At 37.5% G+C, this 23,588-nt stretch overlaps 1 protein-coding gene across 1 annotated transcript in view; it reads right to left on the bottom strand.

The window, feature by feature from the left end:
* Nucleotides 1-18,196, bottom strand: part of LOC105205586 — a 45,606-nt gene extending 27,410 nt beyond the window's left edge. The window contains exon 1 of the mRNA XM_011174984.3: nt 16,974-18,196. Within this exon, the coding sequence (XP_011173286.1) occupies nt 16,974-17,113 (140 nt within the window). The 5' untranslated portion in view covers nt 17,114-18,196. The remainder of the gene's footprint in view (nt 1-16,973) is intronic.
* Between the last annotated feature and the right edge of the window lie 5,392 nt (nt 18,197-23,588).

Below are 23,588 nucleotides of genomic sequence, written 5' to 3'. Positions count from 1 at the left end.
AATAAACGGGGTAAAAGTCGGGTGTCGCGCACGATTTTCGATCTTATGGAAAAGTAGAAACTTGATTGCAGCACAGAATAGCAAAAACATTGCGAAATATTGCTACAATGTTTCAGCAATATTGCAGCAACAATAATACAATATTATATATGTTGCTGCAATGTTGCAGCATCATTACGTATCGATATTTCTGAAACGGACATTTCACCAGTGCAGCAATGTTGATGAAACGTTGCGGCAACATTTTGTGATGCTTTTTCTATGCTGTGCTGCACGGGTCCCGCGACGCGACGTAACTTTCCTCGCCGGCACGGTCACAGATTAGCTAATTCTCGATCGGGTGTGTTAACCGATTGACGATTAGTTAATAACCGATTCACGATCGGGCAAGCGGCGTTTGCGCGTCCGCGCAACGTGCATGACGAGGTCCGCGCGAACATTCGGACGAACAATCGGGAACTAACGAACGCGGATCCCGAACGCTTGTCGTGCTTATCAGCTACCAAAAGCACGCGTAGCCCGGTACAAAATCGTTAAGAGCATTATGCCGCGGAATTAAGACGTGAGTGTTGCGGCCGAGGAGCGCGGCGTAGCGGCGACGCATTAATCATTCCGGTGCACAGCCGCCAACGATGACGATGACGACGATTCTCCTCTCTGTCGCCATTGTGGCGATATGTGGTTTCAATGCCGCGTGATTATACCACGTGTTACGTGGCTCTCTCCCTCCCTCTCCTTCTCTCTTTCTTCCTTCCTTTCTTTCTCTGCACGTGGACACTCTCTCTTTCCGTCGAGGAAGGCTTGGCTGCTCGTAAGCCGTCATTATCGGCATGAATCGTCGGCCAACTCCGCGCGATAGCGTGATGTAAACCAGCAGGTGGCGGCCGCGAGGAGTTTGTTTCCTTTCGAGGTGTCGGGGATATTGCGAATATCGAATCGCCGAGTGGGAGATTAGATGTATTCTTTAGGGGCAATGATACGCATCTCCTGAATGCGCCGTTTGATTGAACGATTGTAACGAAAGCATCGGCTTTTATATTACGCGCTAATTGAAAAACCAAAACAATAATAATTTTTCCTCCCCAGCCGGGCGTTCGTAAACATTCCAATTATTCAATGGTTATTTCGTCATTACTATAAATCAATTTCATAATAATTAAAACACGGAACGGTTTGTGAAATTTTATGAACAATCGTTTGGATGAAACGCTGAAATATTAAAATGCAACTTAATGCTTAATGTAATGCTTGTTGTTTCTCTTGCACTCTACTGTGTCATCAAAAAGGTAACAATTCTCGAAGAATAGATCGATCTCGCCTGAATTGAGAAATGTACTTTCGCATAAATATTACTATTATAATAATACTATTAAATATTATTTTCTATTATTTATTTAAAATTATTTAGATAATCATTTAGATAAAGAAATAATCTTTTTTACCTTTTTCTAGATTATTATAAAGAATATTACCTTTATTTTTATCTTAGATGAAAGAAATGTTATTGTTTTAAATTATCTAAGATAATGAGAATACTAACAAGAGAGAAATATTTTCTTCAACCTCAACCTCCGATTTACCATCCTAACAAGAAAATTTTTTAAAATAATAACAATAGGGTTGCGAAATCTGTCAATACTGAAGTCTATAACATATACGTAACGTCAATTATAGATTTTTAATATTTGCAGTGTTTATCAGAATGCAATAGATTGCAAAGATTAATGATAGTATTAGTATAATATAAAAGTTAATTAAAACTATAAATTTGAAAACTTTAACAAGAAATTTTGTCAGTTATTATATGAGTTACATATTCCTTCTATTTTTAAAATTTTGATTTTTATTTGCATATTGATTCAAAGATTTTTTGTCAGATGAAATTATTTGAAGAACTCTTATGTTTAAGACATAAAGATATGAACATATTGTTTTTATATCCTGCTTTGCTAAAAATTATTAAAAATGTTTTATAATAAAAATTAATAAAATATGTAAAATAATAAAATTAAGAGTTATAATAATAATAAATTAATTAATTAAATATTTAGTTAGTTTTAAAAATGTTTTTAAAAATTGTAAAAACATATATAATTTTAACATGTATTTTTTTATCTTATCTAAGACATATTTACATATAATTTATTTAGACAATGTAACTTATATAAATGCAACTATTTGATTTTTATTTACGTGTTGAATAAAATCCAAAAAGGAATATTTTTTGTCAGATTAAATTATTTGAAAAACTCTTATTTTTAATAAATAAGTATTTAAAAATAAAAATATGAATATATTGTTTTCATATCCTAAATTCTTTGGTTCAATAACGATATTATCTAAAAATTTATTTAGATAAAACCATATATAATTTTACCTTTTATCTATACAAAATTAAATTTAAATCATTTTGTCTCATCTAAGACACATTTACATATGATAAGATAAATTATAATTTATCTTATCCTTATTTAGATTACTTTAAGTTATTTAAAAGCAACACTGATTATTTTGTATCTCTTATGTTAGCCATTTTATATTGGCCATATGTATTAAATAATGTAATATAATAATAATAACAAGAAGAAAAAGAAGACAGTATTGATACTACTTCAATATTTCCTCACGTATTTCTCAGCATATTCCGATGCCACCTGCGAGAGAGCTTTCATCCCGTGTTATTAACCGGGAAACGTTTCTGCTTCTCGTTCGGTTCCTAACGAGTGAAGATTAAAATGTAAGAGAGGCCCGGGGACGTGATTGATGCGTAGGTAGAGCATCGGCCCCGGAACCCTCGATGCGGCGCGCTCGAATCGCGGATTGTCTCCCCGATTCCGCCTGGATCATGCCGCGCAACAAAGAACAATGGCGCACGGTGGCCGCGCGGATAGACCGTCATTGTTCCCGCATGGGAGCCTCGTCCCGGGACTGCCCGGGACGTTCTGACCCCGTCGCGAGATAAGGGGATCGCCGGCGGTCCCTTTGAGTATCAACCGGACGCGCACCAATCGCCCAACGAAGATGACTGTTCGACCGACTTTCCGGCGGGACGATTCTCGATTCACGGCCGCGCTCTCTCGCCGTGGCAGGTCTTACTTGCAGATATCGATACCGCCGCGGAATTGTTCTCGATGCGCTCGATCCCGCTGCCGCGGGATTGTTCCTTTATCGCATGACGACGCCCGCCGAAATCGTCGACGGTAATCTGCGACTACGACGATGATAATTTCAGATAATGTTTCACGATCGCGCCGACCCCCGAGCGGCTCTTCGTCGTTGCGTGCGCAGCACTTTTAATCTACCGTGGCCGGCGCACAATTACACGTGTCAAATTGCCGATACTTCAGATGCATTTGTAATTATTAGAGTTGCGACGAATATTTGGTAATTAATCGACATTCTTTATCTGTTCTTCGATAATCTATTTTTATGGACATTAATTCTTTTTTCTTTCTCGTTATTTTTACTTGTTTTTACTCGTGTTGAATATTTGCTAAATATTCAGCTATTCGGTTCATGCCTACCAAATATTCCCGAATATTACTATTTGCTGCATCTTTTTTTCTATCACCTATTTTTACTTTTAAAATTATTATTATTATTATTTTTTTTTAATATTGTCAAATAGCAAGATATCGAATAATTGCCGAATAATCGTCGCAACAGTGATTATACTTTCTAAGCCTGAAATATTAAAATGCACCTGGGATACCTTTCGGAGACGCTAGAAAATGTTACTGATAATAAAGATGTCGAAAATAATTCTTACAGCTATTATACGTTTAATTATACGTATAATCAAAAGAGCTTCATCTTAAAATGTAGCCAAAGTCGATGACTGCGGTGTATTAAAAGCTATCCTTCAGATAGTGGCTTTCTTGAAACATTTCAAATTAATTGATTGCAATGTTGAAAGAAGATTCAAGTTATTTTAACCCTTTCTCCGCTTGATATCTTGATTATTTGGAATTTTTATGATTCTGTAACAGCTGTATACTTGGAATCTTCCTTTTTTTAACTTTCTCTTTATATCCCATTAAATATATCTAAATGCCTTCTTCAGTAAAAAAAAAATTCATCTTCACAAAGTATATTGTAAATGCGAGACATATACGATTTTTAAATCTGATTATTGTGACGTGAAAGTAAGGGAATTAGTACCAAACAGTTTCTTAAGAGGAAGATATTAACTTTCTGAGGTCCAACGTTTCTTTTCGATGCTTCCCTAGTCCAATTGGGTCACTAGCGCCTGATAGTACTTTTAAAAGGGTTTCAAAAGTTCCAATCCCTTTTAAATGTTCCAGAATACAATTTCACAATTGTTTAACGTTTCTTCATTTCTTTGTGTATGTCCAAATTTGAAGCAGAATAATTTAAAATTGAAAAGCCTGGGTCTTTAAATTCCTTATAAGACGACGGGGAATTAATTGCAATTCCTTTTTGCGTTGGAGTAAGTAAAAATGGAAGCTAAATTTGATTCGCAGAAGATTGCGTCTTTTATTTGAAGTCCGTCCTCAGTAACATTGTAAAATTCTTTGAGATTTTTGCATTCCAGAACGATCAACCTTATCGCGTCTGGCAGATACGGTCGGTCTCAGCTTCCGTTCACGGAAGGTCTCTCACGACCGACAGGACTTGCCTAAAATTGCTTATCGCTTCGTCACGGTGCAGGTCCCGACGGCGACGCTGACTGGCATATTCTTGCCGATGTCAACGGGTCTCGGGAAGATTTTTCTCGAGCCTCTTCTTCACCGTGGGAGAGAAAGAAAGGCAAGGGAGACCGAAAAGAGAGAGAAACGAGAGAAGCAGAAACAGAGAAAGAGAGAAAGAGAGTGAGAAGAAGAGAGAGAAGTATAGAAAGCGGTCGTCTTGCCGATGACTGGGGTGTCATGAGTCATCGTCCAGTCATCCTTAAACTGCCTTTTAATATCCCGGCTGCATCCGTGGTGACACGAAAAGAGGTGAGAGGGCATACGATGATTGTGTAGGCGACTACCTGACTGCTCGGCGCTTCGTGCCACGACGCCAACTGCAGCCGCCTCGTTGACTCGCGGGGCACGGGACGGGGAGATGAAACGGTGGAAAGCTTAATAATCGGAGGCTCGAAGATATTACGAGGCGAATTCTTTCGTGGTCCAACACACGCTCTCGTACCGGGTGTACCGGTCCCGTGATCGGTTGACAGTCACCGCCATTGTCCTACCGTCCGGTCTACTGTCCCCCTTTAAATCATCTGAGAGAGAGTCTCGGATTCGCGAGTTCGCACCGTTTTACGCTTGACGGAATTAGCTTGCAGTTTTACTTATAAAGTCATGATTTATGTTTAAAAAGCTGGGTAAGAACGCCTCGCAGCAAAAAAAAACCATTAATGTTCTTAAGTAAAGGAAGTAGTCACCTGGAATGATTTTTACCCTCCAATAGCGAGAACACGCAATCATAGAGCCAATATATACGTATTATGATTTCAAATATTAACTAGAAATTATAGAATAATTAACAATATACGATATGCTAAGGAGTAATAGGATTCTTATAATAAACAGTGTCGTGCTTAGATAATTTGAAATTATATGTAGACGAAGATAAGTAAATTACATGTAAACATGTCTTGGATAAGATAAAAATAATTTAATTTAAAATTAATCCAGATAAAAAATTAATTATACATTGTTCTAGATAATTTTTAAATAATGTTATTGTTCAGTGTTTAGGATAAAAAACAATTTGAATTGATAAATTTTTATTGCTTAAAGACACAAAGGTTCTTCAAATAATAATTATTTCTCTTATTTATAAATAATAAATATTTCTTATAAAAACATGTACTAAGAATTTTATATTCGTACACTGAAAAAAAAATAATCTGATTATATTAACGAAACTTGTACGATTGAGTGTTTCTTCTAGTGAAACCAAGCAGAATTTTTTATTATTACAAATAGGACTTTGGTTATTATAATCAGAACGTTTAATAAATTTTATTAGAATCTGGTAATTTCTACAAGATTTCTGATCCGTCCGTTTGTGAACAAACGTATCGGTTGAATCTACTAGATTTCTAAATGCTGCAACAATACTCTTTTTCCAGTGTATGTAAGTGGCATTTAGCGACGTTATATGGTGCTTACTTGATTCTTCACCACGTAATCTCGATACTACCAATGAAGAGAAGAAAATCGGATAAGCTGTTAGAAGCTTCGTTCGCCCGTTTCTCTTACTGAAATTAGCATCGGACGTTGGAAACGAACGGCACACTCAGGAGCGACCGTGACGGATCGCGTGCGTCGGCCGCTCAAACGCGCGCCGATTCGAAATAACCACGCGTCCTCGGAAAATATTGTACTTATGCCCGCGCAAGAGTCGACCTATTCTGTGACAAGGGGCCCGTACTTTTCCGGTTGCACCGGCAATTACCACGCGCTCCCCGCGCAGCAGCATCGACACATTAGACGCGCGCGCACGCGATTCACCGCGCTGTAATCCCGCGTGTATCATTAGTATCGTTTTCTCTTTCTCTCTCTGTCTCTCTCTCTCTCTCTCTCTCTTTCTCTCGCCTGCTCTCTCGACTTGAATTATAAGAACGCGCGTTCCGGGAAGCTGAGCGCGGGGTGGAGCGAAATCGGAGTACGGGGCGAATTTTCGGGAAAGGAGGCGCCTGGAACGCGTCTTCCCTCGGAGAGGCACGCAACGTCGATTTCGAGGGGGGCCCTTTCGGCCGAGCAAGCCCTTCGAAGAATACCTAAATCCACTCGAGAGTGGGCCCCCGCGCCGGCTACGATAGGTAAACAAACTGCGTCTCGGATCACGCTTCCCTCCCCTGCCCCCTTTCCGCTAATTTTCGGGAGCGGAAAGCGAAAGGGGGAAGGGGCGACGACTATCGTTATCTATAACAATGTTCGCCGGTTAAGAATAGGTTGCGTCGACCAGATCGGAAGCATCGCGTTCCCTCGGGACATCCTTGCCGCAGGCTCACCACCTAGGTCCGTGATGCCCCTAATGTGGGTCACACGACCGTCTCCTCCCGCCCCCTTCTGCCCCCCTCTTGGCTCATTCACGGCAGCACAGAATTGGCTTCGTTACGCACGATTGCCTCCGAATGACGTTTTTCGATGATTAACGTAATGATTCGTGGAAGGAGCGGATCGGAAGAAAAATATGGCAACGTAGAGCGAAATTATTGGTGATCTATAAATTAGGCGTTGTTTCTTTTTCTCATTTATCAATTATTGTACATTATTTATTATACAATATATATTTTAATACTATATTTCTTTTAATGTTCTGTATTTTTTATTAATTTTTTCTAATACTTTATGTTCCTGGTTTAAGCGGCATTAAAAGTTAAGTATATTTTTAATGTTTGTATGAACGATGAATTTTGAAGTACCATGTCATTACGACACCAAATTCACCCTGGTGAATTAAATTCTCCTGCTTGAAACGCATTTTAACCACAAAAAATCATTCGTTTATGCCGAATCCACTAAGAGAGAAATGCTCGGGGGCTTACTGCGATTATTTCTTCGAACGGGTCAAAGTCTGGCCACAATAATGTCGGCGAGATAAAACAGGCCATGATGGAGAGAAATAGCAAATTGTCAGAAACTTTTGTGAACCGTTGACTATTTCTTTGATTTGTGTTGCCAAAATTTTGCAGTCTTAAAATGGAACGGCGTCTTTGAATAATAAATATCCACAGTTAATAGATGTCAAGTAGACAGAAAATGGACAGTTTTCGGGAAACAATTCACGTAAAAGTCGTCTTAAAAACCTAAATAAACTTCTGTCTCTCTATGTAGCTTTCTGTAGAATTATTTAAAATCCATTAAGCTTATTATTGAAGGATAATTCTAAGAATACTTTTTAAACATATAACTTTTACAAAAATATTTCAACGATTTTAGCCCGCGAGAACAATTAGTTTGAATAGAAAAAAACATAAGTTTGACTCAATAAGTGCGACCCCGTTTTCAGATTGCAAACAGGAATTTTTTTGAAAAAATGAGTGTGAGTTAAAACGATTTACATACGAAAAGTATTTAAATACAAAATACAAAATGTATTTAAATACGTACTTCAAATGCATATTTCAAATAGTGCCCACCCGTGCGTACGTAAACTGTAAGTATTTGTATTTAAATCTATATATCTGTACCTTGGTGCTTAAAGAATCAATACCCAAAATTGCCAAATTCGAATTATATACATTAATGAACACTAAATGAGCCACTATATTTGTAAAAAAGATCAAACTCGAATTTTGGACATTGGGGCTCTTTTAGCACCAAGATACAAATATATGTAATTATAATTGAGCTATTTCACTATAAACTAATAGTTGCACAAATATTGTTATCGTAGCATATAATATAAACTATATTATAACTATTGCGACCAAAACTTTCGTTGTAATAACTATAACTATATAATAACTATTATTAGACTATTGAATTGAATAAAATAGTGTTTATTAAACTATCGACATTAATTCTACATATAAAACTTGTATGGTTGTCACTTTTATAGCTGTCATCACTAAGAACTTTTTTCTAAATGTACAGTGTATAAAATATCACTTTTTTACGAATATTATTCGAATACTAAAATATGAAACTTGATTACTGAATTTGACTCGGTTTTCCACGTACATCGGGCTTGAGCCCATCTCTGGATATAAGTTGCAATATATGTACGAGGAGGGAAAGAAACGGACAACGCAAGGTCTTTGTTAACGTTCCGATCGTCGTGGCTACCTTATTTACAGTCTTGCTCGTTGGAGGGTGCTCGAAGTCGCTCATTGTTTGTGCTGTCGATGTAATAGCCGTCGTTAGACCGGGGCGCTGGGCGGGGGTGGCGCGACGAGAGGGTGTGGACTTGACAGCTCGGTAACGGTGCGAATCGACGCGGCGAGGAAAGACATCGCGGCCACCCCCGGCGCCTGTACAAACACGCCGACGTTTTTCCGCTTGACACCTTCCGCGCGGCACGTCGAGGGCGGACGACACAGCGACGCCGACGACGTCGCTCGCGCGACGTCGGCGTCCCTCTGATGTCCTCCCCCACCCTGTAATGAGCTACGCTTCGCCGACGTGCACGTCGCTACGCAAACAACGATCTTATTTTCAGAGAAAAAATCCACCTTTAGCTAGATGGATCCGAGCGTTTACCAAGTAACGCGCGAACGTAGAGCACACGCGAGGCTTCGTCGTGTAGCTTCGTGCTAGCCAACGAAAAGAGAGAGAGGAGAAGTCGTGAGAGACGGATCGAGGGTGTATTTTATTCAAGTTTCTCCTTTTTTTTCCTCTCTCAGGACTTTCGCGTTACCAACAGCGGAGCCACGAACCCTGAATCATCGTGAGTCTCGGTCCCGTCGCGCCGTCGCGAAGAACGAGGAGTGAGAAGAGCCGCCGCGCCGCTGAGACGACCGTCGTCGCTTGCCTTCGCGACGAAGACCTGTCAGATCGCGGCTCTCGTCCGCGGAATTATCGGTTTGATAATTTTAAGTCGCACGCACGCGTATCCCCGAGGTCGTTACGGGACGCGCGAGCGCACCTTATGCGCGCGTACGTTGTTATGTTACCTACCGGTCGGTCCCCCGGTGGAACGGGTTCGGGGCGTTATATCCTTCGGCGCGATTAAAGGACCGACGACTTTAATCCCGGCGGGCATCCTCGGGGCCGAGCGTCGGAATACGATTCCGGCATAAAGCGGCGACTTTATGATTATTCGTCGTACGATTCGCTGACGGGCTCACTTTGTGGGAGACAGCTACGAGGAGGGAGAGAACGACGGCGACGACGACGAGGACGAGGAAAAGAGGAGGCGGAGGTGGAGGAGAAGAAGAAGAAGAAGAATAAGGATAAGGTGGAGGACGACAAAATGCGCGGCAGCCACGCCGGTTCTGCTACCTGAAGCTTCGCCGAGGGCACGCAAATTTTCTCTTTTGTAACGCGCATACGAAACGCAGGGATGATTAAGTTCTTTTTAGCCATTTGTCGATTTTAACGTGCACAACATGTTATTTTTGAAGGACTCAATTGTATTTGCTGCTATTTTTACGTACGCATATTTTGCCCCGGCATCGTTTAATTGTATTTGCAATTAAAATAAAGGGGAAACAAACGACTCTAGATAAACTCGTTATAAACGCACAGCTTTTTCGCAATTAAACTTAATAGGGTTAGCGTTTACATGAGTTTGTTCAAGTAGCACTTGCCTAGTCTGTGAAAAATTACATATTGAATTACTACTATTGTAATTGTACTAACAGGTCTCCAGGATTCTTTTTAGAGTGAAATGATGGAGGAGTTGTTAATTCTATTATCATGTAAATAGTAATTTCTTAATTGCTTTTTTGGATATTTTGAAGCTTAGAATATCTTGTCGTTCCTAATTTTAATGGGGAAAAATATTAATAATAAGTTTTGTAATTATAATATATCAAATATTCGCGATCACTTTTTTAGGAAATATATTTAAAAGAATTAGAAAAATCATAGAAAGGCCTCCTGATATATTAATGAATATTATTAAAAATATTATAAAATTAAAGTTAAATAAAATGAAAGGGAGGAATAAAATAAAAGAAGCAAAGAAGAATATTCAATAAAATTTACAAAATTTAAAAATTATGCGACTTTTTTTCCAAAGCAATTTAACACATCTTCAGTATTTTATGTGACAACGAAAAGTTTACTCAGAGTCAAAAGTTGTATTTTTTTTATAATTAAAAATGAAGAAATAAATAAAAAATTTCAAGGAGGTTTGAATGTAGGTAATCTTAGGACTTATTATCAATAAAGCTATATATTTTAAAATGAAAGAGTAAAGTTTCAACTTAAAAATGAATTGTTCTTTTTTATAGTAATTAAACAATTTATAAAAGTAAATTTACAGTTATAATTAAGTTTAAGGAATATTCATTTAAAAATTAACTAATGAATAATATTACATAAATTTTCTTAAGTTATATTTGCGACTGCAAAAATGCAAATATTACTATTATGCTGTATAATATTGCGTAAAAATATATTTACATAAAAATTACAAAATACAAAATTGTTATTACAATCTTTTTCCCTCTAATATGAAAATTTATACAATTAGAGGTAAAAGTACTAATCTTTGTAAAATTTTGTTTATTTTTATTTATTTATTTTCTTTACTTTCTCTATTTTTGTTTTATTTATTTTCTCAATAAACTGTGTAATTTTTTACACATATTCTTTATATAATTTTACATTTTTAGCAGCGTGTCTAGTTTGTAAAAAGTGTAGAGTACAAGAAAATTTATCTTTAGAATAATCTGCAAAAAAAAAAGAATTAAAATGCTACCTCATCTTCGCGCAGGACGAAAACCTTTAATTTCGAAAAATCAGCACAGAGAGGAAAGTTAAACCGCCTTCAAGGGGGACACACCGATGAACCGTCGTGCACACGCACACGCGAGTCGACGTCCGCTGCGAGGTGTAGGTTGCGGAGAGAACGTGCGACGTTAGAGAGTTGATGTGTGGCCATTGTGACGGAATTTTGATAACGACAGACGGCACCGCGGGGTATCCCGCGGGATTCGGACCTCGGGCATAATTCTCGTAAAATTCTCGGCTTTATGGTAATGTATCTCCCTCCTTTCGCCGTCGCGCCTCTCCTCTCCGCTCAACGCTTCATCTCTCTCTCTACCGGTTCCTGTAGATCTCACTCTGAATTTTGTCTCTCGTCCGGCGGGCCCTTCGAAACAGCCTGGTATTTTTTTTTCTCTCTTATCGCGATCACACCAACCGCACGGCGGCCGCCGAGACGGCACGCCGGTGGAGAACGATTTTCTCGTAAGCGGTTGTAATTTTCACGGCGGTATTTGCCGTTACGTCTCGTAAGTTTGTCGTAAGTTTGTCACCGCGGGCCCCGCTGGACCCCGATTTTACGTGCTGATTAAGCGCGAGTGGCCGACGCGACGGGTCGGATCGTTATCTTACCGAATTTCAAACTCGACGCAAAAACGAGATTTTCGAATTTCGAGCGCAGTTGCGAAATCGATCGATCCATGTATCTCCGAGCATAATTTTCAACCCCGAAACATATATTTATGTGTGAAAAAAATAAAAACGTAGAAAAAGAAGAAATGAAGTAAGAGAAAAAATTTACATTTTTTCTGATTTTTTTTCTTTTTTTTTTAGGATCACTGCATCTCTTTGACAAAAATAATACGTTAATTGAAAATTTATTTGTAAAATGCTTGTTTAACAGAATGTTAAATAGATATTTAATTAAAGTTTTATAATATTTATTAAAATATTTATAATATCCCGTTCGGGAAGTGTTGTGGGATGCTTTCAGAATACTACAAATTTTCGGAGGATGTGTTAAAATATTTCGAAAACGTTACAAAATACTTTGCGAACACTTATCTTTCAAAATATGATCACTTTTACCAGAATTCTAAGTGTCATTAGATTTCTTGTGTGAATTAATTTTGGTACTAATCTGAAAACTGTACTATCACAAAATATATCTCTCATTTGTCTCCAGCATCAATTTTGAGGACTTGCAATCAAGAAACCATTTTATTATAATATAGTTGGAAAGTTTCATAATGCTGCACCTTATAGTCCATTGTGTGAGAATTTTTATTTACGAGAAATAGAATTACTCGTATCGTTCATCTGACGGCGGTGTCGCGTACACTGCAAAGAGCACTCTAGAGATCTTAATGTGTAGAGATGTCTATTAATTGTTTATGAGTATGACACTTGAGAGTATTTATGAGTCTTTCAGTGGTATTTAATGACATAATCTTCATTAGTTTTCCAAGTATTTATAAAACTGTTGTTCAACAGAAGATTTAGTTGTTTACAACGTTCTTCCAAACAGTATAACTTTCAATGATTTCTCCATAACCGTCGATAAAATTCTTCACAAACAGACATAACACATATTCGCCAGACATCTGCAGTCAATGAAGAAATAAATGAAATTTTAGTATCATGCGGCTCTAAAAAAATTCATTTCAAGTCTTTTGATAATAAATACAATGAAATGATGTTACAATTAAATTTGTATGAAAATTAGATCTAAAAGATATCAATTAATTTACAACTGATTATTTTAAAGTCTTATTATTTCAATATTATTTTCTTAAACAGTCCTAACTGATTGTTCAGTGCAGATTGTTCAGTTGCAGCAGACTGGTGCAATGACCTTATATGCAATCGAGAATAATTTTCCATTCAAGCGTACAGCACAAACCAAGGAAACCGTAACTATTATAGTCTATACACTTAAATTATCGCTATAAAATCGGAAAGATGAATCGCGGTTCTAAATTTAGTTTACCTAGCAAGCAGGTCGGCGAAACGATCGCTCGCGTTTCACACGCGAGGATTACCTCGCGTATCTATATCTCTCTGCCCCTCTCTCTCTCTCTCTCTCCTTCATCTCTACCAAATTTCTCACAATCGCTCGTCTACGACGAGCTGTTCTCTACCACTGCGTGCACCGTTACCAGCCCGATAAGATCACTCTCGCGGTGATTACACGTAATGCTGGAAAGCCGCGCGCGTCAGCGGTCTTAAGCCAGGTAGTATCAGCTCCATCTTTATCATCGTCCGCGCGGCGACACCGCGGGATGTCGAGCCCCCTTTCGAGTTCTAATCTCACCGGGTCCTCTTACGAAGAGTGGCTGCGCGGGGCGCGGGGGCAAGGCCTCTCGGCCTCGACACTCTCACGGCTGCCTCTTCCGGCGAGAAAGCGAGACGCTCTACGAAAATTCTACGGAATTTCTGCCCCACGGAATGCTGTAACGCAGGATGTTTCAATCTTTGACGATTTTAATTCTCTGGGAATTTTTTTCTGTATTTTTTTTTTACAATTTTTCGAGAACACGTGGCGCTGCTTGTTTTACGAAATCGCGCGGTCGTAAATTTTCCCAGGGGCTTCGCGACACTCGACGTCTAAATTTCGGAATCATCGCGCTTCTCGATCACTGAGGTTTGCGATATTAGGATTTTCGCGACTCTCTTTGATTCAAAAATTCTCACAAAGTTAAAAAACTCGTGACTCCGATTCACCATAATGTAACATTACGGCAGAGTGAAGTTAAATACAGTGACGTCTTAAAACGGGCTGTATCTAAACATTAGCGCAAAAGATTTTGCCTCGATTCCCTTCTCTTGAAAGAGAGAAAGTGTTCTCAGTTAAATAGATCTCGATAAATCTCGAAAATCAGCAGAAACGTGGCGTTCGCGATTCAGGGTGCTCGTTCAGCCACCTCTGATCTCGAATCTCTCGGCAGGTTCGGCGGAGCACGAGGCTCCAGGACGTCTGGAATCCCGCACCGTCGAGCGCGGTGCACCATATTCCGCATATGGTTTCGTATGTGGCACGAATGGGTCGTGGCGCTAACTGTGGGTTTTTTGCACGGCTGAAAGAAGCGGAGCTATTTATCAGTGGGCCCGCTCCGCGCATACAAAACGGGTCTTAATCAGCGCGCGCTGATTTTTCCGACGCACCGCGCGCGAGAAAAGATGTTAAAAAGAAAAAAAAAACAACTGTATATGTACAAACAAAAATTAGACAGAACTACGAATGCATGTACTTAGAGATAGGATCAAGTTCAATCTATAGTTAAAAATCTGAATCAAATTCAACAATTAATTTCTATTTTCTATTATTCGAGTAGAGGCTAGTCGCCAATTATTGGCAAAGCCTTCCTAAAACGGCATCCTCTTCTCGGAAACTAAATATTGCATTGTATTTAATATTGATAAAAACATGTTATGTTTAGATAATTGAAGAATCAAAAACCCATAATTCATACATTTATGGATTCTTTCTATATAAAACACGTTTAAAATAAATATTAGAAAGGCAAGAAAATTTGTACGATTTTCTTTTGTAAATTGTATAGTTTAAACAATAGTGAGTGATACTATTAAATCATTTTATATATTTGTAGCTTTCTGAAATTATTTTGTTAATATTGTTCTCTTTCATATTTTGCTCGTAATTTAAAACCTAGAATCGCTGTGCAATGTATTTAAACTGATCCATAAGAGTAGACAACATAAACAATTTAATCTTCAACTGTAGAATATTGACAGATAATTAGTGAATCTTTTCATATTTTCTTTTGAATCTTAAAGTAGGATAAATCAGACGCGATTTATTAATAAGATATCAAAAAAATATATAAGGCGGCAGGATTCAATTTTAGACTTTTAATTTTATAAACTTCGTCGCTTAATACGTAAAAATAAATTTTATGAGATACTGTCTACGATGCCAGTTTTGGAGTCCAATTTCTCAAACGCTTATTTTATGTTACGTTGCAAAAGCATTATTACAAAATATGAAACGGTGTTATAAAATCCGCTATCTGACAGAAGATACTTTCTAATTTGTTTTCATGTGTATTTAAAGTTTTATTTTTATTTCTTATTTAAGAAATATTACCGAAAACAAAGAGTTATTCTAACAAAGAACTATTCTATTAAGTGACATTCTTTTAATACAGTATGCCCGTCTATAAATTTTACGGCCCGCTAATTCATAATTATAAATATAAATTCACATATTTTCTACTTTGTACAAAAAATAAATTAGCATAATGCAAATTACAAGTCTTCGTCATTTAAAAAAAATAATATATTCAATTTCATGTTTCAAATATAGTTTATTTCATAAATAAATAATATACGAAATCAAATAAAGCCGTATTATTTATCAAAATTATAATAGTAGATAGAAATTAATAGAAAAGTTTCAAAATACTTGGAGAATAGTTTGTGTAGAAATGTTTGTAAAAAAAAAGTAATCTTCTTTATGTGAAACCTTGAAATAATAATTTCATATTAATGTTATGCTTGACGCGATTATTTCCATTTATAAAGAATGTAAAGGCAAGGATTTGGTACGCAAAGTGAAGTAATCAGATTCATTCATCAATGCCAGAGTGACTTTATAATTGCACGCAATTGCATAAACAATTTCTAGGAAATTGAATACGTTTTTCCATTATATCGTTGCAACAGTTAGAAAATAAATCCCTATTTATATGCTAAAATTTAACATACAGAGAAGATTCGTGGATTTAATGTTTAAGTTTTTATTAATACTGCATCACAAATATTAAAAGAATTCCATACGCAGACATATGAAAAATTGTTTTCCAGTGGATTTATCTTCTCTGTTGTTTATATAACTTTGATTAAAATGCTCAAAACTTTCTAGAAATTATTAGTCTGCGAAGGGTATTATTGAATGTGAGAATTTTTTAAATTGTAATGCTTACAAGTTATAATGGTTACAATAGTCATAATACTATCTTTTCTTCTATTTTACTCTCTAAATCTTATAGAATAAAACGTCACTTGAAAATTAAGCTTGTACAATTTGCATATGATTTTTTACTGTACAAAAAATTTTGAGAGTGATTATGGTGCTATGCAAAGCAGATAAATATAAAATGTTTATCAGCAAATCTGTAAAATAAACTATAAGATAAAGATAGTGGAACAATTATTGGAATCATTTATTAAGAGATTATATCTCTTAATCATTAGATTTCATGCAATCACGACGTGCAATCATTAAATTCGGCGCAATCGACTTTATGGATGAATGATTAAAACAGATTTGAATGAGAGACATCTTTATACGATGAGTTCGGAGGTGTTTTACTTTTTGAAATCGCGAAGAGTTGCAAACATGACAATCTTTGCATTACAATTCTAAGTATTCTAAAATACGAAATGTCTTGTGCTATGTCATCATAATAATAGCAACTGTATCCGTATTAAATTTCTCATTTTCCGACAGAGTCTGCCGATGTAACGGCAAATTCGTGACAGGAGGATCAAATATTTTCTCTCTAAATCGGAATCAATAGAATCCAACTGATTTGCAGTACTTATGTCGAGTGCGTCGCGAGCGATTGGTACCGCGAGTAAATAGCAACGAGCAAATGATAGGTTACTTACCCCTCTCCGCGGTCGCACTGCCCGACGCCGACCAAAAGCCTCTGCTGCTCCTCTCGGAATCCTTCGCAACGCAGCTTCTCCTTACACACGATCTCGCGCGCGCGTTTATTACCGAATACAGAACCAATTGCGCAGGCCATACGTAATTTGATTCGAGAGCGCTTCGCTGAGTCGCGTCTTCATGGCGTGCCGCTGGCGGGAAAGAGCGCCGATAGCGGATGACGTCACCTTCACTATCGCCACTTCGATTTATCGCGCGAGTCAAGCGAGGTTGACATCGAGACGACTAATCGAGACGGACGGCTTCCGTGCAGTGTGAACGCGCAAGGTGTTTCGCGCGTGCTGTAGCGCGCGCTAACGCGTGCATATCATAGAGGTATTACATATAGAGTAGAGAAGCCAGCCTCGAAAGTGACCCCTTGATAGAAAGAGACAGAATACGGGAGCTTTAGTCTATCTCTCTCTCTTAATGGCGCTAGTACGACAAAGACAAGAATATAGGTCCTATCTTCTCTCTCTTTCTAACGGGGGGACATTTCCACTCACAAATCTGTTTATGGCTCCTCTACTCTATACGTAATATCTCTATGATGATATACAGAAAGCAAAGGTCAACCGCGTCGATTCGGCATCTTGACTCGCGTCGTGTCGCGGCGGTAAATCGAAGCGAAGTTGCCGACGCTGACGTCATCCGCCGCCTACAGAACGCCACGGAGACGCAGCGCTCTCGAATCGCGTTTAATCGGGAATTACTCACGGCTTGCGCAATTGGTCCTGCACTCGTTGCGTTTCGATAATAAGCGCGCATGTGTGCGAGATCGTGTGTAAGAGCTACGGAGAAGCAGCGCGGAATCGAAGGATTCCGAGAAGGAGCAGCAGAGGTTTGGCCGGCGCCTGGCAACGCGACCGGGGAGGGGGGGTGAGTAACCTATCATCTATTTGTTGTTATTTACTCGCGCTGTATTAATCGCTCGCGAGGCACTCGCGTGTCTCGTATTTCGTTTTACATCACCGCTGTCCAAGATTTGGGCTTGCAACCGAAATATTATCGATGTTCAGGCTCATTGCCGTTTCTTAACCTTATCGTAACTATTGTCTCGCAGCGCGCGACTCGGTCTCGGGGACGACACTGCATTGCAAATCCACTCTAAATTCTTTAGAGTGGAATTTTATCTAAAAGAGTGGAATCCCACTCTAAAAGTGTGAAAATACTGCCACTCTTTATCAAGGCTGACAGGATTTTCACACTTTTAGAGTGGAATTCCACTCTAAAGAATTTAGAGAGCAAGTGTGTATATTTATGTATAAAACTACGTAGTCATTTTTTACGCATTTATGTGCGCGTAAGTTTCTTTTTATGTGTTTAGCGTGTGATTTAACATTGATACACGTCTAATGCCTATTTCCACCAACGCAGATTAACTTTGATCCCAGTTTAACTTACTCTTTATCTTTCTTTAGTTCTAAGAATTGGAAATAGATAAGAAGTAAGTTGAACTGAGATCAAAGTTAATCTACATTGGTGGAAATGGGCATAAGCGTTTAACGAAAACAAAAATCACACGCATGAATTCAATTTGATGCATTGAAGGTGCAAATGCGTAAAAAGTGACTACACATTTTACACACTTGGATTTGCAGGGTAAAGCTATAGATCTTTAATTGTATAAAAAAAAAGTAAGAATTGTAAAAAAATTCATCTATTCTCGAAACAGATTGGATAAAGAGAAACAAAAGAAAAAAAAACGAAGTCTCGGTATTAAAAGACGAGTCAAAGTCAAAACGCAAAGTTCACTGCTGCCTGGCAAATCCAGGGTCCACCCTTCTTCCAAGAGACTTCGAGCCTAATAATTAAAATGCATTCTACCGAGTTATAAAGCCTTAACGACGTGTGTGCGCGATCGATTTTTTGCCACGTACCGGAGACTTTACGATACAATTTGGAGACTTTACGATACAATTTACTGCGTATTTAATTTTACCTTTCCGCCTCATTGATTTAGACTCTGCTGGTAGCATTTTGGCGTCTCAAACTTTTAGAGAAACGCCACATCCTCTCCCTTACTCTCCCTCCGATATTCCCTGACCACCCTTCAGTCTCTCACGTGGGAGGGAACGGCGGTGGCGAACCTCAGGATTCTCTCCTCTTTAGAATCTCGAAACCCCTCATCTTTAAATTACCTGCTGATATTTAATTTTAATGTCTCTCGCGCGAAGGGAAGGAACATATCGCGAGAGCGCCACGTTCGAGATCCACCGCGCCTCTCTCTTTCTTTTTGCGCGCGACGACTTTACGACACGTGAAAAAAAGTTCGGACCAGGCGCTTCCGTTCGCTTCCACGAAAGGTCTTTTTCGAAGAGAAGTCGCTTCGAGGAAATTAATACCGTACCCCCTAATCGTTCCTGCGGTCGAAAGGACAACCGAGCTCTTAACTCGGCTTCGCCTTAATGGTAAGTTTTAAAGCTAATTTTCAACTGGTCGATTATCAGGTAGCCGCGTTTATATATCGTCAAGTAGGAGCAGCTATTTCGAGCATTGCGCATTCATTTGGCGATATTAACGCGCGCCCTCGTTCCTCGCGCCGCTATCTCTTCCCCGGTTCTCTTTTTCAATTCTACTCGCGCTCGCGATGCGCAGCTTAATGCATTGCGCGAGAATTCACGCGAGCTTTAATCGAGCTCCTTAATAAGCGGACAGATAGGACGGATCTCTCACTGATAGTCCGAACGAATCGCTCCTTATCTGTATCCTTTATTAGTTCACTGATGCGGCTAACGTCAGCACGCAGAGCGAAATGCCGCATAAATGAATTCCCCGGGTCGTAATTATTTTCAGGCACTGAGGATCCGAATCGCGCAGTGCCTCTGTGATAATTCCAGATGCAGCTTATACCAACGATTATTTAACTCTCAATGTTTCGGCCTTATCTTCGCTCGGCAATCCCGCTTCATTGTAGATGGGCTCAAGAACTTGGCTTGGAAAAAAAAATTCGACGAATAAAATTACATATCGTAAAATGATGCGTAAGAAAATGCGAGAATCCGCGAGTTTGATGATCTACAAATTTAACAACCTAGACAACGCGCTCGTCCAAATCGAGATGTAAGACGTCTTTTAGATACATTAGCTGAAGACATTTTTAAGATATCTCGATTTTGGACACATTCAAACACTATTTGGATGGGAAGTCAGAAAAGTATTAAAACTTTAGAGCTTTAAATCTCTTAACTCTAAAAGCACACAATATTCTTAGAATTTTGTACGGATATAATTAAAAATTTTTTTAATGTTAAAGTAACATTCCGAAAATATTATTTAATATTTTTAATATTATTTTTATCTTATGGGAATATTGTAATGTTATATGTCCGTTTTAATATATAATATTCGTGGTGTTATTTTAATATGCGTGGAATATTATGAAAATGTTCTACAAATATTACCGTATTCAAAAATTAATGCAAATTATAAAATATTCATAAATTTTATAATTATTACATTTAAAAGTTATAATATTCCCAATAATTAAAAATATAAAAATAATTAATATTTACTTTTAATATAATATTTATATGTATCATATTATCAAGAGTGGACATACAACTACTTTTTATTAATATTTCAGAAATATTTTAAAATACAGAAATAATATATTTACGATTATTAGAATCTGAAGAGTTTAACTTTTTCGTGTCTAACGTTTTTGAAGAAATGGAATGTACACTGTATAATATAGTTATTTTTAAAGAGATTTGGAGAATCGCTAAATACAAAGTGAGATTGAAACTTAAAAATTCAAAATGGCTGATCCAAAAAATTAAATATCAAGCTATATACAATTTTCTTTAAAGCAAGTTTAGTTGAACTGATTAGCTTAATATTAACTAAAAATATAATTTGTTTAAGATATTAAGATATTAATTTATGAACTTATCATAAGATACGACAACATCACAGATTTAAAGCCATCAGAGTGAAAGATTTGAAAATTTACGTTTTGCGTCGAGAATCTTACAATTAATTATTACAGCGTACAGTTCCAATTTCTATGTCGATCACATGTGCGATCGTGGAACGCTGTTATTACGAGCATGCAAAGCGAAGCGAAACATCTGAGGCTACAAGGATCCCCGAGATATAACGACAACGGCAGCATTGCATTGGCGATGCGATGCCCGGGCGTCTCGCGGGATGATAAATCAAGCTGAAAGCCTGATCGATTCGAGAGAGCGGTTGCGCGGAAACACGAAGCACCGATATTCCCAACCAGCATCGAACCAGACGAGCCACGTACTCCGGCCAGCTTGGTTTCGTGCTCGTTTTTCTTATTCCTACTGGTCCCCCGGTGCCTCACCCTCTTCCTGGTCGCCCCGCCTCGATTTCTTACGGATACATCTTGAGGAAACGATAAATCATCTCGTTGCACGGACGGTCCGCAGTTCGGTGAGCATTTTTATTTGACGGCGGCCAACCGCTGGAAGGACTCTTCGAAGTCGACGTTACGCGGGCAGTAAATTCTACGTGCATGACTGAACTATGAAACAATGAGAGGATAAACGTTTGCTCCAATCACAAGTCCGCAAGGAAGATTCGGATTTTCTCCAAAGTTTTTCGCGTTCGAACTTTCAAGTCTCTGGAATTTTACGCAATCTCTGGAATTGCAACGCTTGAAACTTTGTTTATTCCCAATGTTGAATCACTATACGCTCTAATAGTATATTATTATCTTTCCTATGATTTAAAAAGCAATTTAAGATCACAAAAATTATCTTTAGATTTTTTATTTATGCAATTGCAGAAACAAATTTTGTTTAAGTATATTTCTTTCCATATCACTTGAAGTATTTAAAAATATGAGATTCAACAGAGATTGAAGACTAGAAGCACCAAGCGTCTATTATTGTCCTTCTATTTTTGATTAATATTACATTTCTTGTGTAAAAGACAGAATTTTATGAGAGACTTTTGACTTATCAGAAATCAAGTTGGGTAAATTAATATTCTTTTTAACTAAAAACTCGAAACTAAATTAAAATTGCATTTATAAAAATAATTAATTTAGTTAAGTTAAAAGTTACACGAATAAAGAACAAACGCAATTTAGAAGTTTTATTATGATTAAACTAACTTGAGTTAAATCAAAGGTTAATTTTGAAAAGTATCATTTATGTTAAATTGTGGCATTCTAAATTATAATGTAGTAATTTTTTAAAATCATATATCTTTAGATAACAAAAGAATTATAATATGGATCATCAAATAAATTTAATATTTTATTTACAGATTATGTTTATATATAATAGAATAAAAAATATAATTTTTCATATTGAAATGTGCGTGTGTATTTTTTTATAATTTGTTTTTTACATAAGTAAATTTTTAATTTAAAGAGAAGTTAATAAGTTAAATGTATTTTAAAAATAACTAGTTTTAAAAATAAACTAATTTGAAATTAACTGAGTTAAGTTAAAAATTATTAGTTTAACTATATTATTTTTACTTTATTTTAACTTTAAAGTTTTTAATTATTTTTTAACTATCCAACTCTGTCAATAATTAAGTTCTTTATACTAATGAAATATTTGGGTTTTCATCACATTCTTTATTTTAATAATAATTTATTTGTTTAGTCCTTTCAGTGAGTAAAAAATGTCAATAATTCTAGCATTAAATGTTCAAAGATAATATGTTGCTAGAACGCATAGCTTCTAGTACGAATGCTAAGAAAGGAAACAAAATTTCAAACATTGTAGTTTAAGAATGAGCTAATTCTTGTCAGATTCATCTTTGAAGAAAGAAAAATACTAACCGCACGGTTATTTTCAGTCGAGGATGTAAATATCAGGGAGGGAGTTAGAAGGCGTGCGAAATTGGTGGATATCGGCACGCACGCGAGTGAATTTAGAAACACTTAGGTATGCGTGTTGGGGATGCACGGTCTGCTTCGAATAACTTCTGTGGTGGCGCCTTGCCGCATGAATGACTAACCTCTGGCCCCGGTGAACGGGGGTCTTGACACAGTGTGGGTGGCGTTGGCATTTTTTGCGGGAATGTTCGTCGGCATCGGTCTCAGAAACTGTGAACCCAGTAGTAGTTACTGCCTCTCTGTCTTCTATCCGCCCTCCCTCTCTCCCTCACCAGCCAATGCATCCAGCTTCTTTCATTTTCCACCGCTAATAGAGCTTCCTTTCTTCTTTTTAATGCTGGCGAGAAGCAACGCGTTCTCAATTTGACGCCAGCACAACAATACAAATAGCGCTCCTATTCATTTAAGCAATTGAACTGAAAGTGAATTTACTTTTATTGATTCAGTTGGATTATAGAAAACTGAATATCCTGAAAGTTAAATTAACATTTTTCTGAGAGTGATCATTTGCTGGAATAAGTGACAATTGATTTTTGTTTCACTCTTGCAAATAAAAGAGTAGAGAAGATGATATTATGAGCCGTGTAGATATTACGGCCACTCATATTCTCCGTTATTAGGCGACGACGAATTGTAGTAATTACTTATGGAATCATTTGTTTAGTAGTCTGCCGTTAGTATGTCAATACACAATAATCAACATTTGTTATAAGGAATTTCTACTTTTAAGCATTTCAAAACTTTTCGA

The sequence above is a fragment of the Solenopsis invicta genome, chromosome 13, assembly GCF_016802725.1.
Source record: "Solenopsis invicta isolate M01_SB chromosome 13, UNIL_Sinv_3.0, whole genome shotgun sequence".
NCBI classification, from domain to species: Eukaryota; Metazoa; Arthropoda; class Insecta; order Hymenoptera; family Formicidae; genus Solenopsis; species Solenopsis invicta.
Note: the sequence above shows the minus strand (reverse complement) of the source record. Positions and strands in the feature narration are given on the sequence as shown.